We start from the raw sequence: 15289 nt of genomic DNA, 5'->3' as shown, positions 1-15289 counted from the left end.
ACTAAATGATTATTTTTGCAGTCATATGTGTGTGTGATTCTCAGCTCTGGCCAGAGTGGCCTATCAGCACGGTCTCAGACACTCAGGGAGAGGGAGTGTGTACCTCAGAGTGTCCAGTTGGGGGAGGCCTTTGCCTTTTTCCTGAATCCACCAATCCCTTAGCTGTTTTACAAAATGCTCAATATTTATTGAAATGTGACTGGGTTAGAGTAAAGGCAAGTGGGCATCTATCTTAAGTCATGAATAAATATTTCATAAGGAAGAGGTTAAATGAGTCTAAAGCCATTTACTCTCCTTTGTACCCAATGAGATGTCTCCTACCCCTCCAGCCCAAACTGGATTACGGCTGGAGTTCCTATTCAAATTGTGGCTGAATGTCATTTTCACACTGGCCTTCCATGGCATTTTCTTGACGTCCATCCTCTTATATTGTTAAATGTCGTTGTGCCTGAGAAGGTGGCTTGGATGCTTTGAAGAAGCTGCAGAACTTGTGGATGGATCACAACCAGCTCACCAGCACTCGAGGCCTGATGGAGGCGTTCACGCTGCAGCACCTGGACCTGTCGCACAACCACGTGACGAGGGCGGAGGGGCTGGACCACTGTGCCCTGCTCCGCACACTGCGTCTGGCAGGAAACAATCTGACAGAGGTAGGACCTCTGAGTGTTCCAGCATTGTAGGAATAACATCACGGAGGTAGCAAGACCAACCAAGAACCCCGCTGTGTTGTGTCTCAGCTAGATTGCATAGGTGGTGTACTAATAGTTAGCAGGGTCCCTTTTGATTCAATATAAAATGGACTTATCCATGAAAAATCCAGTTCAAGCAGTTTATTGTTTTGACGGACTGTTGACTTTCGGGGGATAGACACTGAGCAAAAGCTGCAGGTCCTGTAAAGAAAGCGAATGCATTGTAATAATAGCGCTGGTTACCATTGGAAAAATCCCTCTTTTTTTGCTTGGCCCCACTACAGAGACAGAGATAGATTTCCTGAGCAGACCTTGTCACTGTAATTGTACTAACAAGCACTGGGAAAGGACTGCAATACGATGATGACATTCCTTGTCAACACTGAACAGAGTTGTCCTCACACTAATGATCTGCCACACCATAAGCAGGCTGTCGCCATTTTAATTTAATTATGGTTGTCATGTCAGTTGTCAAGTCATGTGTGTGCAGGCACCAGAGGCCTTATTAAACCAAACAAGTCTCCTATGAGTGTTCTTCATTGTTACTCGGCTTAGAACCATGGTAATTACCACCTCTGACTGGAGATACAGGTGCAGCTCTGCTCAGAGACAGACTAGGCAGCACTGTGTGTCTAGGGGTGGGCAATAATTGGCACAGCAAAGTGTATCAGAAGCCCAGACACTACTTGTTATGATAAATATATTTATCACAAATATATAAAACATGGCATATTGCTAGTCACACCAGGCCACCACAGAAATAGTATGATGTGATAGTATCACAACATCGCCCTCTAGGTTTGCCTATCTACTCTTGACTGGTGTTGGCCTCTTGGTCTCTCCTGCAGGCTCCCTGTCTGAAGAACCACGTGCTGCTGGGAGAGCTGAGCCTGGAGGACAACAGCATCTCCTGCCTGGAGGGCCTGACCAGCTGCTGGCTGCCTCTGCTCCGCAGCCTTAACGTGGCCCAGAACAGGTGGGCCTGGTGGCTCCCTTCCACCATTCTTACCTCTCCTACACTCTTTAAAAGACTTGAGCAATAAGCTAGTAATGAAACAGTGTGGCCTAAAACACTTGGGATTGTCCAGTACACTACACTTTTGTCAATTATGTTATTTTGGTGACCAGATGTTTATTTATGGAAGCAGTGCCTGGTGGATTTGGGTAGAAAGAGCAGGAGGAATCTCACTGTCATTGCATGCATGTGTAAGCCTGTGTTGTTTCTAAGAGGGATTAATCAGTCTGTATTAAAGGAATCCTTCACATGTTCCACCTGAGCTCCTTCTGCTGCATCATGAAGGCATTTTCTTTCAGTGCAGGCAATCATTTTGACACTGTATCATTACTTAGAAAACAAGCATAAAGCCTGTGAATTTGTTACCATTCAATTCTGTAGTGTAGAAATGTGTGGATGACCGTGTTTACATTTTTTGGCAGTCTTGATGACTCCAGATTCTTGGGTGTATCTATTTGTGCGTGTTCAGAAGGGGCAGGAACTGTCTGGCTCTGATTGGTGTTCACATGGTCTCTCCCTGTGTTCTAGTCTCACCCAGCTCCCTCCACTCTCTGACTTCATCTCTCTGATGGCTCTGGACGTCGGCCACAACTGCCTCGCCGGTAGGTTCCCCCACCTCTCTTACTCAGTCTCTCCCTCCCTCCCTCCCTCCCTCCCTCCCTCGGCCCGCCTGTCACAGTGGTGGTCTGTGCGCTGAGTTATGTCCTGACTGTCTGAAGGAGACATCCCTCCAACCGTGTGCTGATGTTCATATGGAGTGGTGGGGAGTGATGCTGTACTTACCTCATGCTTCTCCCAGGCTCATTTCCTCCCCTCGCTCAAGAAGCTTATTTGCTTTCCACCGACTGCGCTCAGCGCATTAACACTACATTTGACAAGCTGTGTTATAATGCCGTGTGTGTTTAGGATTTTTGATGGCTCACTGATCACAAATAAATCAAAATTAAGAGGTAATTCTCACTGGTGGAGAGAAGGACTTTCTCTCTCCCTTCTTGTTTTTAGAAAAGCAAATCAATATAAAATAGACACCCTGTGTTTCAGCCCCAGCTAGTCCCAAGAACATTTAATATTACGTTTTAAATATATATCATTTCTGTTTTCTTTTCATTATAGTGAATATATTTTGTATTTTCTATTGATTCGTTGTATTATAATTAATATCACAGCATTGTCATGTTTTCATGCACAATGTTTTGTGATGAGGCACCACATCAGCTTGTGTTAACAGGTAGTGCTGACTACATTTCTGCCAGATACTGCACTAACAATTTCTGAAATGCAGAAGAATGTTTTACAGATACGTTCGTCTTGTTGTGTTGTGTGTGCTGTCCCCTCCTAATGCAGTGGTCTGTGTGTGTGTGTGTGTGTGTTACAGAGCTGCACAGTGTTTGTGAGAGTGTTCAGCGATGCTCCCATCTCCAGCAACTCAACCTGGCTGGAAATCCTCTTCAGCAAGAAAGCACCTGGAGGTAAAGCCCAGGTCACCACCACTGAGTGGGCATTCATTTACGTGTGTCTTAAACTACATTTCCTTCTTCTTTTCCTCCATCAGCACCCTACTACAATCAGCCAGTAGTGAACTGTGTGAGTTTTTACCTCATTCCTGGCACATGTTGTGTTTTATTCAATGCGTGGGAAACTAGACAGCAGGGAAGAAAATTCAATTCAATCAATGCTGATTTGAAGTGAGCCAATCGGAGGGCCCCCTCTAAAAAAAATGAAAATCTCGAAACTTCCACAGAGATTTGAAGTAGACGCTCTGCCAGAGCAGTTTGTTTTGGAGCCTCACCAGGTAGAATCGGGCGCCCCGGGCGTTCCAGCCAAAGCCACCACAATTTCATACTTGTCACAGAATGTGAGACTGATGTGGAGACGACCGGTGCGGCTGGAGTTGGATAAGACGTGGAAGGCAGAATAAACATTCCTCTCTAACGCATGGCTTCCTGTTGCCTCTCGTCGGTCTGTTTCGCTCCGCTCTACGCTGCATAGTCCCGGGGCCCATCGCCCGCCCATCGCCCCACAGCGTTCCGCAGACCTCAATCTGCCCGATCGGATTACCCAATGAGCTGCCGACATCCTTGCACACGTGGACTTAAGTGACCGTAATTCCGAAAATATTGATGTGATGGGAAGGGGTGGGGGGGGTAGGTGGGGGGGAATATTTTCGGAGTGAATTTGTTCTCTCTCAGAGAGTGCCAAAAATGTGCAGTTGTCTGAAATGGGCCAATGTGGAGTGCTGTGAGTGTATAGGTGTGCGGTGTGTGAGTCCAAGGAGATGGAGAGAGGAGGGAGGAATGAAGAAGATGAGACTAAGAAATGCCTAGAAGAATGAAAACAGGGAGAAGAGCACTGGCCTCAGGTCTGCTATTGAGATGCACGGCTCCAGGCTACTCTCTCTCTCTCTCCGCCGACTCTCTCTCGCTTTGTTTCCCCTCAGTAACCTCCCAGTCTTACCCGTGATTTAAGACGCTATTTTACACTCCCACATAACGCCTTCAAATGTGGCCTTTACATGAGATGCTCAGCGTCTGTGAGGTTGCTGATGAATCTGATAATCGTGTTATAGAGGGTTCACGCGAGTCTTTATTCACTTTTGTGTGTGTGTGTGTGTGTGTGTGTGTGTGTGTGTGTGTGTGTGTGTGTGTGTGTGTGTGTGTGTGTTTGTGTGATATTCTTTTGACTATCTCAAGTCATCGTCTGGTGTTTGGGAGGGAGGAGAGCATCGTCTGTGCTCTCAGACCCAGTCTTAATATTCCGCTGAACTTTGTCTAACCCCTAATGCCACCAATGGAATTAGTCCCAGTGTTTTTCCCCCTCTCCCCTGGCCCTTTCATCGTGGGCCAGACATAACACCAGCTAAATTAAAACACCAAAGGGTATGTGAAAGAATTACACTGCGTTTGAGCAGCTAAGCTCAGGGGAAAGAGCCAGGGCTTTGGCCTGATTAATCGGAGCCCTCCAGAAAGTTGTGTTTTCAGGGAAGTTTTCACTAAGTGAAATATGGAACCAGGTCTTACACTGGCGGGAGGAGGGACGCAGCTGGACCCGCTACACCGCGGCCAAGAGGAACATCCTCTCTGCACAGGCAGACAAACTGTAATCACCCTACTGAATGTCAGCACACATACACACACACACACACACACACACACACACTCACACATATGCTCACACACATAGACAAGGTCACACACACACACACACACACACACACACAACCACATTCACAGTCAAACTCAGATTATTTTATTTTAGTAACAGTTCAGTTCCCGGTTGTCTTGTGAATTACCGGTAAGTATTATCTTTCACAAATAACCCGTGGATTGTGATTTATTTTTCCTAAAGAAAAAGGGCTTGACTTCCTCACCACGCCACTGCCAAGGTCTGTGCTCATGCTCCTAATTGGAACTTAATGGTAAATATCTCTTTGCGTTTAACGGACTCATGGAACAAGCGCCCGCTTTGATCTGGGCTTTATTTGGGTTTGCTTTTGTTTTGGGGACGGACGGGCAGAAAACACGACCGCTGACTCGGAATATAATGCCAGCTCACGGAGCAGCCTGGAGTTTGGCCGCATCAAAACATCATTAGTGTGACAGGACACAGCGCACAGTCCTCCCTGTGTGTGGAGAGCACGGGGACTGCTGTTAGCCGCACGCACATGTACTTACTGATGCTAAATCTGAAGCAGTGTGTGTGTACCTGGAGAGTATTATACAAAGGGAAGGGAAATGAAGACTGCCATAAAACCAAACATGTCGAACTGATGTGCAGGGGTTCAGTGTGGATGCCCTTCTTTGTTACAACGATGTTGTTGGATTTTTTTTAATTAGTGTAATTACAGTAATAGTAGTTTTTAAAGCGATCAGTTTTCTTCATAAGTATTCTGCATGAGGTTTTTTTCATGTAGTAAAATCCTGGGGTTTATGCAGCGCAAGAAAAAGAAAATATTTAGGCTTATTATGATACTTTTCCAATAACTACGTAAATTAATAAAACACTGAGAAATATAACATTATATCAGCTATTGGATTGACAGTCCAACAGTGGTGAAAGACAAATAAAGATTTAATATTTTATTGTGAAAGTTACTATATTCTTAGGCCCATCATTAAATGCTTTTGTAATTGTACAATGAATAGGGATGAATACGTGTTTAATAATATCCTGGGCTGGGTGTTATTATTAGACACGATGTGATGAAAGGCTTATACTTTGCTCATCTCTGTGAATCAGCTCTTATAGTGTTTAGTAAGGGAGCAGCTCCTCGGCCAGATTTTTCACATTCCTTAGTCCTCCCTAACGCAGCCTGAGGCAAGTTACCTCTCTCCATGCCCTACCGCCCACCAGTAACACACACACACACACACACTCACTCAGAGTGTGGAGTCGCAAATACCACATGCAAACACATTAAAACATAAAATATACACAGAAATGCACAAATATTTAAACTTACTCATACTCAGTACCCACTTACATGGGTAACACACAAACACACACACACACACACACACACACACACACACATGTGGACTCACACACACACACACACACACACACATGTGGACTCACACACACACACACACACACACAAACACAGCAGCCAGCTCCAGACCTTTGAGTCAGAAGTCGTAACATTTTAAATAAAGAATCAAAAGGCCCCCTGCTTGACTGGCAGCCTCATCTCTGGCGCGGCGCCCAAAGGGCCGCTTGCTCTCCCAATCTAAACGGCGTGTCATCACATACTTCTGTCCTGAGAACAGCGCACTGTGACCAGACCCCCTCTCTCTCTCTGACCAGAGCCACTTTTTGTTGACTCTCCTGGGCCCGAAATGTCAAACTCATTATAGTTTCTCATTCCCATTCCCTAACCAATGTCATCTGTTGAATGTAAATACAGTACTCTCCCATGAAAGCCTGCATAAGGAGGGAACCAGGGCTGGAAATAGATAGTTGGAGGAGGGCATTGCGTGATTGGAGCGGAGCACAGAGTAGAATTGTGTATTTAGCTCCCTGTTGAATGCTGGAATATTTCACACATGTGGGTTTGGTGTGATTCTGGCTCAAGCATTGAATGGTTGTGCATTCATAACAATTTAAACGAAGGTAATTGAAAAACGTCCCTTACTGTTATTTAAAAAAAATGATGCTAAAAATGCCATTATGTGTTTTTAGTTGAAGATTTTTTATTCATAACAAAGTATGCATAGAAATTGCAGCAGAACTTGTGTCTATTTGTGTTTCTGTTTTCTGTGCGTCTGAAGTAATGTGGAATGACAGAGTGTGACTCATGTCATGTGCTGTCTAGCCACCATCCTGAGCAGACTGGGTAACCACTTAGGTCTAGATGCAAATGTGTGGAATGGCTGGGCCACACGTCTCAGAAAATACATTGTTATTTTAACCAAGTTTATTTTCTGACAGAACGATTCACTGTCAATATAATTCAATTATCTTAATTCAGAGACAGTCTGCAAAAATTCTATGAATAACCTGTATGATGTATAATAATAGAATAGAATAGAATTTTGCCGCCCATGAAAGGTGGAAAGTTGAACTCATAGTAAAAATAATAAAAAATGTGAAACTCACCTGAAAAACAATGACAGTGGGATGTTGTGTGTGTGGGTGCTCTCCTTCAGGTCCTCTCTCCTGACAGCTGTGCCAGGCCTGCTGCTGGTGGACGGAGAGCCGACTGGAGCCTCGCTGTCAGCCCGGGCCAGCCGACCCCCGGAGGGAAGCTTCCAGGCCCTGTGCCAGGCCCAGCAGCAGCAGCTCCTCTCTCTGCAGCACACACAGCAAGCACAGATCAGGTGAGTCTCAGAACGCTCACAACACAGCAAGCACAGATCAGGTGAGTCTTAGAACGCTCACAACACAGCAAGCACAGATCAGGTGAGTCTTAGAACGCTCACAACACAGTAATCACAGATCAGGTGAGTCTTAGAACGCTCACAACACAGTAATCACAGCACACAGAAATCAGGTTAGTCTCATAGCACAGCACTGTGCAGCAACACAACGCAACACAACACAACACAACACAACACAACGCAACGCAACACAACACAACACAGTACTCACCGCATACAGTGATCAGGTGAGTCTCAGAACGCAACACAACACAACACAACACAACACAACACAACACAACACAGTACTTACCGTATACAGTGATCAGGTGAGTATCATAACACAACACTGCACACCCAGGACAGGTGATCTAAACAGCACTGTATACCATAGTACAACACAGTACACTCATCAGTGTGCCATGTTGTCTTTTAACAGAGGCCCTTTGTATAGTTTCTGAGTTTCTTGCTTGTGTGCTCTTAGTATTTCTTCTGTAGGGGTGAAATATTGGTTTGCTTTGCTGGGCTTTATGACTCGAAATGTCATTGCCTAAAATCAACGCATTAATGTATTATTCATGCCAGGGTGTCTTGTCTGAGCAGATTCGCCTGAGTGCAAAATTAAACAAAATAAACAGGAAAATAATAAATAAAATAAATATAAATAAAACTCAGAGTATACTGAGATTATTTCACCTCGATGATATGAATTGACATACAATTGACTTACTATCCTGGTTTCTGGTTTCCTAAAGCATGTTTACCTTAAGTGGTAAAGATGGATTTATAGATTTACAGATTTACAGATTTACCCAAAGCATCATATCTAAGTCGTTTTTGAAAACAGTTCTAACTAATGAGTAGTCCTGAGTAGTCGTAGCTAACACATGTTACATAGAAGTGCATTTCAGACAGAAACATTCATTTGGGTCAGCTGCTTATAGACTGAATTTCCAGTTTTCAAAAATGGTCTTCCTGACTTTAGTAGCCTATACATTTAAATGATGAAAATAAGTTTAATTGTTTCAAATGATAACAATAAATACATTTAGTTGAAATGGTGCTTTTCTGCATGCCAAAATAATATTTTTCTTTTTGTCTTTGCTTTTGTGTTTTTATTGTATATGGTCTGTTGAATTTACTAAGGAATCATTCACAATGTACACCCACGATGAAGCAACCATTTATTCGTCTTTATCAAGTCAAGTCAGTTGATATTTCAGCACCCCCCTAATGAACAGTGGCTCTGAAGTACCACTTCAACACAGTGCTTGCACAATCAAGCTGAGAGCCTGTTTGGAAAGGTTCTTCGAGCTAGTGTGGTTTTTTGTTGGGGAATTCAGCTGAGATGTGTTAAAGAGTAATATATCTCATTGGTCACAAGTATTTGCACTTGCAGAACTCTATGAATGAAAAGAGTTCTGTTGGACATCGCAAGCAGTATTAAGTCTGAATAAATAAAGATGGAAAACAAGCATCGTAATTTGGTAATACGACCTACTGCTGCATTCGTGTGCAGTCCGCCCGTGTTTCCGTTCGGTCGGAGTCAGCCACAGAGCCAGTCCACCCAAGAGTCTGTGTAGGCGAAGATGTTTACACTCTGCTGCTGAGCAGAGACACTGTGCACCACGGGGCCGTTTGCACCTCTAGCCAATACAATGGAGATTCCACAGCGCCCCCCCGCCCAGCAGACCACCTACACATGAAACAGCCATCATTGCTGCCTGTTTTGACATTGGTTGGCGTGACCTTGCGAAATGATATTGCGTCGTGGATGAAAGCAGCGGGGGAGTGTAACCCCCAACTGGTTCAGTCGGAGGTCTCGCATGGCTCTAAGGGTTAGGCTAAGCCCAGTCACACCCCAACACAGATCACACGCACGCACACACACACACACACACACACACACACACACACACACACTCACTTTCACACTCACACACATGTGCCCCTCCCAACCGCTAACCCTTTGGCCGTGTGGACAATGGGTCTTTTGGGGCTGCACTGCGCCTTACCATCACCATTTAACTTCTGACCCGACCCGGTGTCAACCCCAGGGTTCAGTAAGGTGAGGAGTCTGCTGCCTGGATGTGTGATGCGGGCCAGGTCTGATCGGCGGCCAGATTGCCCGGCATCAAACCGCCTCCGCGGGCCCCAAGGGACCGGGCCTGGGGCTCTGGTTACATCACACCACATCACATCATGGCAAGCCCGGGCCTCATTCGAGTTTTGAGTCTCAGCTGCTTGAAAACCATGGGCGTCTCGAGCTTTCACTTACAGACTGAACCACTCGCTTTGACCTGCTAGTAGTTGAACTAGTAAGTGTGTCATGTACTCATAAATGCATAGCAAGGGTGTCAGAGGGTAATGTGTAATCTGAGTCATTAACTAGAGAGTGTGTGTAAGGTTTACGTTTTTGGTGTTTGTCTTGGAGTACTTTTTCCTTCACTTGCAATAATGTTGTGCTTTCTAAAGAGATCATATAAGCTCGCCAAGACAATTTGACATTCATTTATTTATTGAAGAAATTGGATCAGCACTAGTCATTCATTCATTCACTTCTGCAATACAGTCATCTCAATAGTAGCTCTTCTTTTTGTATAATGTAATGCCTTGGACAGACTCACTCTCTCCACTCAGACAGCACTTTCACTACGACCCCATGGTGAACCAGAGGGTATGAGAGGCAAGAGATACTGGGGGGTCTGTTGTCTGTCTGGACCCGTCCGGTCCCCTCTGTTCCTTCCTGGGGGGTGGCTGAATAGCGGGGTCTCTGTGTGGATCAGCCAGGGGTACCTGAGGCTAGAAGAGGATTGGCCCAAGAGGTCAGCCTCCAGGGGGGGTCAGAAGTAGCTGGTGCTAATAGCATGATAAGCGTGCTATTGAGGTGGCTTTGTAGAGGGCCTTATCTGCCCAGTTGAAAGAGTCATTGTGCGACAGAAACCTGCATAGCGTGTCAGAGACCAGCGCATATGTCAAATACACAGCTCACTAGTTTCACTTAGAGAGATGATTGATTGTGTGATGTTTTCTTGATTGACACGAAAATGAACAGGGCTGCACTTTCAGAAGCCTTCTTAATTCTACGTCATTCGTAAGTTATACCTTAAGCTGTACCTTAACATTTCAAGATGTTTCCCAAAACGTCCTTAGTTACGTATTCCTACTGTAAGAGATACTTTTGTATGGTTGGTCTGGACCACTCTTAGCTATACCTTAACATAGTTTTCAGATACGTTTTCACTTAGTGTCTGGACGTAGACATTGACTGCGATGTAAGACCAAGATACATTTTGCATTACATTTTGTGCTTTATTATAAAAAAGAAAGATACATTGGCATAAATGAATGATTATTCGAATACAACATCTACCTACGGCTGTCGTTATTTGGGATGTTTTTTGGATAGTATTTCTAGTTGATGTTCTTTCTAGTAATGATCACCTGCACTCCAATCTGAGTTAAACTCATCTCACGCATGCTCAAACCTACAAAATACAGCTTTAGTAAGTTGTATACCACCTCTTTGGAAAACGCTCAGAGACACTGTTATCGGGAACCGCAGCCCAGATATTTTGTACATTTTCAGTCATTACTCGGTTATTGCCATGATTGCCTTGGCATAAACCATTATGGAAGTTGTGATGTTTCATTTCCACAACAGTATTTAATAGTTGCAATAATACGTTAACAGTGTCCTTTTCTTTCTGTCTTGTTTTGTTTTTCCTTTCTCTCCTTCTCTCTTCCCTTTAAACAGTTCAGCTCCTTCGCTGTTGGAGGCCCAGCTCCTATCTGGTTGCCATAGCGAGGCACTTTTCCGGCTCACAGAAGAACAGCGATACGCCCACGAATATGGAGACACCAGCATCACACACACGCACCATGTGGAGACAAACCCTCTGGAATCTTGTTCCCCGGTGGCATGTGCGCCCGTTGGTGCTGGGGAGGTGATGCCCGTTGGTGCTGGGGAGGGGATGCCCGTTGGTGCTGGAGAGGTGATGCCAGTTGGTGCTGGGGAGGTGATGCCCGTTGGTGCCAGGGAGGTGATGCCCGTTGGTGCTGGAGAGGTGATGCCAGTTGTGAAGCACAGCATTCAGACCCCTTCCCCACCAGCACCACGGCCCACTGACCCTCATGGTACCGGCTCAGCCTGCCGACCCGTCCGTCCAGCTGCCTCTGGTGATCCAGCCCTGGGCCAGACTGAGCGGTTGCCCAGCCACAGCCTCCCTCAACGCAGCCCAGGCTCACGTCACCCTAAGCTGGACCTCAGGAGGTATGAGCCCCTGGAACGGATTCTCTTGTCAGCGTGCACTATATTGGTTTTCTGTCAGCTCATATTTGTCATCATTACAGAGCTTCTATGAAGAATTATTGAGGTGCGTTCTTGTTCGAGGATGGGATGTTCACATGTGTTTTATCAGGGCTGTATTTATTGTGGGGAATTTATCTTGGTAACTTATTGTAGTCGAAGCACGTCTCGACAGATCATGCTGAACGTGTCATCCAGATGTTTTTACAGAGGTTCACAGGAGGTATGATGTCAGCTGTGATTTAATCCTGTCTGTGCAGCATGGCAGCTATGGTCATCCAGAAACACTGGCGAGAACACCGGTGCCGCATAAGGAAGTGCCTACCTGAAAACCCAGAGGCTCGTGGGAGATGTAGTCCTTCAGGAGTGAGCAGGTTCGGGATGGCATTGCCAAATCCTTCAGACAGGGACCATGCTGCCACTGTAATTCAGGTATGGCTGTCTCACCCTTGCGCTTGTTTGTAATGTTGAAAGAATTTGTTGAATTTCTGGACCTGTATTTGGTTGGGAGTATTTAGTTTGACAGTCTTCAAATCATCCTCCAAGTTCTCTACTTTTTTATCCTGTAATGGTTAGATCTCAGTCCAGTGAGTGAGAGGAAAAAAAACTTTTTTCTGTAGTCTCTGTGCAAAGTCATACTTCATATTAATGGTGAGTATCCCTTAAATCACCCGCAATCCAAGTGTTTCAATGTTTGTCTTTGAACTGTTCCATGTTTTTCTTTTCGTTTTAGCCATAACAGAATACAAACCTCAGCCTTTTTGGGTCTGAGTAGGGCTGAGGTCGCCACAGCAGAGCTTACTGCCATTAAGATGTGTTAAATTGGTAGATACTGTTTGGGAAAACATGCTGTCCTAGATGCTTAACTTCTCCTGAAGTTTCTTTTCTTCTTCTTCTCACTCTCTCTCTCTCTGTCTCTCTCACTCTCTCTCTCTGTCTCTCTCTCTCTTTCTCTATGTTTAATGGGTCCCTGCAGGGTTGGGCCATGGGTGAAAAAAAAAAAAAAGATTAATCAGATTCCAAAACTTTGCCAAAGTGGGAGCGCTGGGATTCCAGTGCGCTCGGCTCGCGCAGGCATTTCGGGTCCCGTTGGGAATTTTGGGGAGATTTAGAGACGTCCTGGTGTTCCATTTGTCTTGTAGCGCCCGAGTCACAGAGAGTTCAAACAGCAGACCGCTGGGCAATTAAACGGGGGTTAGCATGTTTTATCTTCCTAATGGGATAACACACAATATTTACGTTGGTGCCTGACTTATGGGCCTTTGTGCTGTGGTCCCTGTAGGCGGTGTGGAGGGGCCACGCGCTGCGCTCTCGACTGGCCCTGGCGCTGGCTGCTGCAGCGGCGGGCACCGACCTGGGAGACGAGGGCCTCGAGGAGGTTGACATGGACGAATTTGTTTTTGATGAGGTGGGTACCGATACACAGGTGACCCACACACACACTCTGTCACAGGCACAGGTATGCACACTCAAAGCAACGCACATGGACACACATACACATCTCCATACGTGGATAGACTGAAACCCTCACGCAAGCGTAGATGGATGTAATTGAGGTATTTAGGTATTTCGGAATAGGTATTCAGTTAGACTTGCTGTTTTTTTGCTGCACACACACACACACACACACACACACACACACACACACAAGTTTACCCAGATCTGCCATGCACTGACATGACACAGTGCTGCTCATTCCCTCACTCGCCTACAGAAAAGCTTGTTACTCCCCGCAGCAGTCATGCAGTGGTGGAGGCTCCGGTGGCTGCACACAGACTGGGACCTGACCCCACATTATTTATCTGCCTTGGGTTCAAACATTCAATATTCATCTTTTATTTTTTTTGATGAAAAGAAGGCATAGACCAATCATTTAAAGTTTTAAATCCCTCTATCAATAGTTAAAATAGTTTTAATTTATAAATGTGCTTTTCATGTTTAATTTTTCAGAAATGTATAGCTTGCTTTGGAAAGCACACCTTAAATTGTGAATTACCGCCATTTGTCATATGCAAATGACAGCACCGCGAGCAGAACTGAGTGCCTCCTTCCTGTTTCAGAGTGGACGTGCTACTCGAGTGTTTGTGCAGCCTGATAAGAGAAAGCTCTCGTCAGAGATCCAAGCGGCCAAGCGGCCCCTGTGCCTGACATCAGCACGGGCGTAACCTCACCAGGCCTCTCTCTCTCTCTCTCTCTCTGAAGGGACTATTCCCCCCGGGGAGAGCCGCTTCATCACTAGCACAATGGCTCCGTTTGGGGCATGGGCAAAGCACTGAGCAGCTGAACTCAGTCTCCTCACGAGCACTCGTGTGACTCGCTGCTCGCGGGTGCCATGGCTTTGCATTTGTTGGCCTCTTGATTTGTTCTCATCTCCTTTTTTTTATTTTTATGGCGAACAGGAAGCTGTGGAGAGGGACTGGACGGCGCTGCGTTTTGATGGCGTCTCGCCTCCCCGAGAGCCGCCAGGAGCGCCGGTGCCGGTGTCAGCGTTCTGTGAGCGGCACCCGCTGCCAAAGGTAACAGCCCTCCCTCCCTCTCTCTGTCTGCAGGACGCGCTGGTGTGCTGGACAGTCCTCTCTTTACCACCCGGATTTATCACCTTTGGGTGTCCATGCGAGCCTGTGTGTGTGTGTGTGCGTGTGTGTGTGTGTATGTGTGTTTTTTGGGGGGTTGTGTGGGTAGTTTTGGAGAGGTGTAGGGAGGTGTAGGGAGGTGTAGGGAGGTGTAGGCTCCTCACCAGGGGCAGATGGGATACCTCAGACACGGGGCTCTGGCTCCGTTACCTCGGCCGTGGCTCTTTTCTTTGGAGAGCGCTGAGCTCCACATCTCCGGTAGTCCCGTCCTGATGGGCTCCAGCTGCTGGCGGGGAGAGATGGGGGAGATTTGAGAGATCTCCCCCTCTTAACGAACGCACTGGGAGAGAGACCTCAGAGGGAGCGCGCCCCCGGGGGCCAGACCAGAGATGCAGGCGTGCTGGGGTGAACAGAGCCAGGATGGGCTGGTGGAGGAGGAGGAGGAGGAGGAGGAGGAGGAGGAGGAGAAGGAGGTGGAGGATGAGGAGGGGAAGGGGTGTTAGAACAGTGCAGTAAAACAGTTCATCTGTGGAAGCACGGGAGGGGAAAAAAGGGAATTGTATTCTTGGAAATGATTTAGTAACTCAGAACCTGTTTTTGAAGAGTGTGAGGTGTCACATGAAGCACTTAATAACCTTGGCCTGGTGCTCGGGCTGGAACTGGTATTCTTGGAGTAGGGTCCTATCTGTCAGGAGCTCATGGGAGGAGAGCTGGTCTCTAATAAATACAGACGGTGAGAGCATCTCTGTGTAGGGAGAGTTAACATGGTTAAGAGTTTATGTCATTAACGTATTTCTACTTGCGACTGATATGACACGAGATACAAAAGCTTATGTTTGGGGATATCA

At 46.2% G+C, this 15289-nt stretch overlaps 1 protein-coding gene across 1 annotated transcript in view; it reads left to right on the top strand.

Moving 5' to 3' along the window:
• lrriq1 (leucine-rich repeats and IQ motif containing 1) overlaps window positions 1–15289 on the top strand; it is a 36968-nt gene that overhangs the window by 1556 nt on the left and 20123 nt on the right. The window contains exons 4-12 of the mRNA XM_031564286.1: window positions 457–650; window positions 1538–1665; window positions 2233–2306; window positions 3080–3173; window positions 7350–7520; window positions 11317–11832; window positions 12129–12300; window positions 13151–13276; window positions 14268–14384. Coding sequence (XP_031420146.2) covers window positions 457–650; window positions 1538–1665; window positions 2233–2306; window positions 3080–3173; window positions 7350–7520; window positions 11317–11832; window positions 12129–12300; window positions 13151–13276; window positions 14268–14384 — 1592 coding nt within the window. The remainder of the gene's footprint in view (window positions 1–456; window positions 651–1537; window positions 1666–2232; window positions 2307–3079; window positions 3174–7349; window positions 7521–11316; window positions 11833–12128; window positions 12301–13150; window positions 13277–14267; window positions 14385–15289) is intronic.

This window comes from Clupea harengus, chromosome 3, assembly GCF_900700415.2.
Source record: "Clupea harengus chromosome 3, Ch_v2.0.2, whole genome shotgun sequence".
Taxonomy (NCBI): Eukaryota; Metazoa; Chordata; class Actinopteri; order Clupeiformes; family Clupeidae; genus Clupea; species Clupea harengus.
The sequence above is the reverse complement of the archived record's forward strand: the minus strand, read 5'-3'. Positions and strand labels throughout refer to the sequence as shown.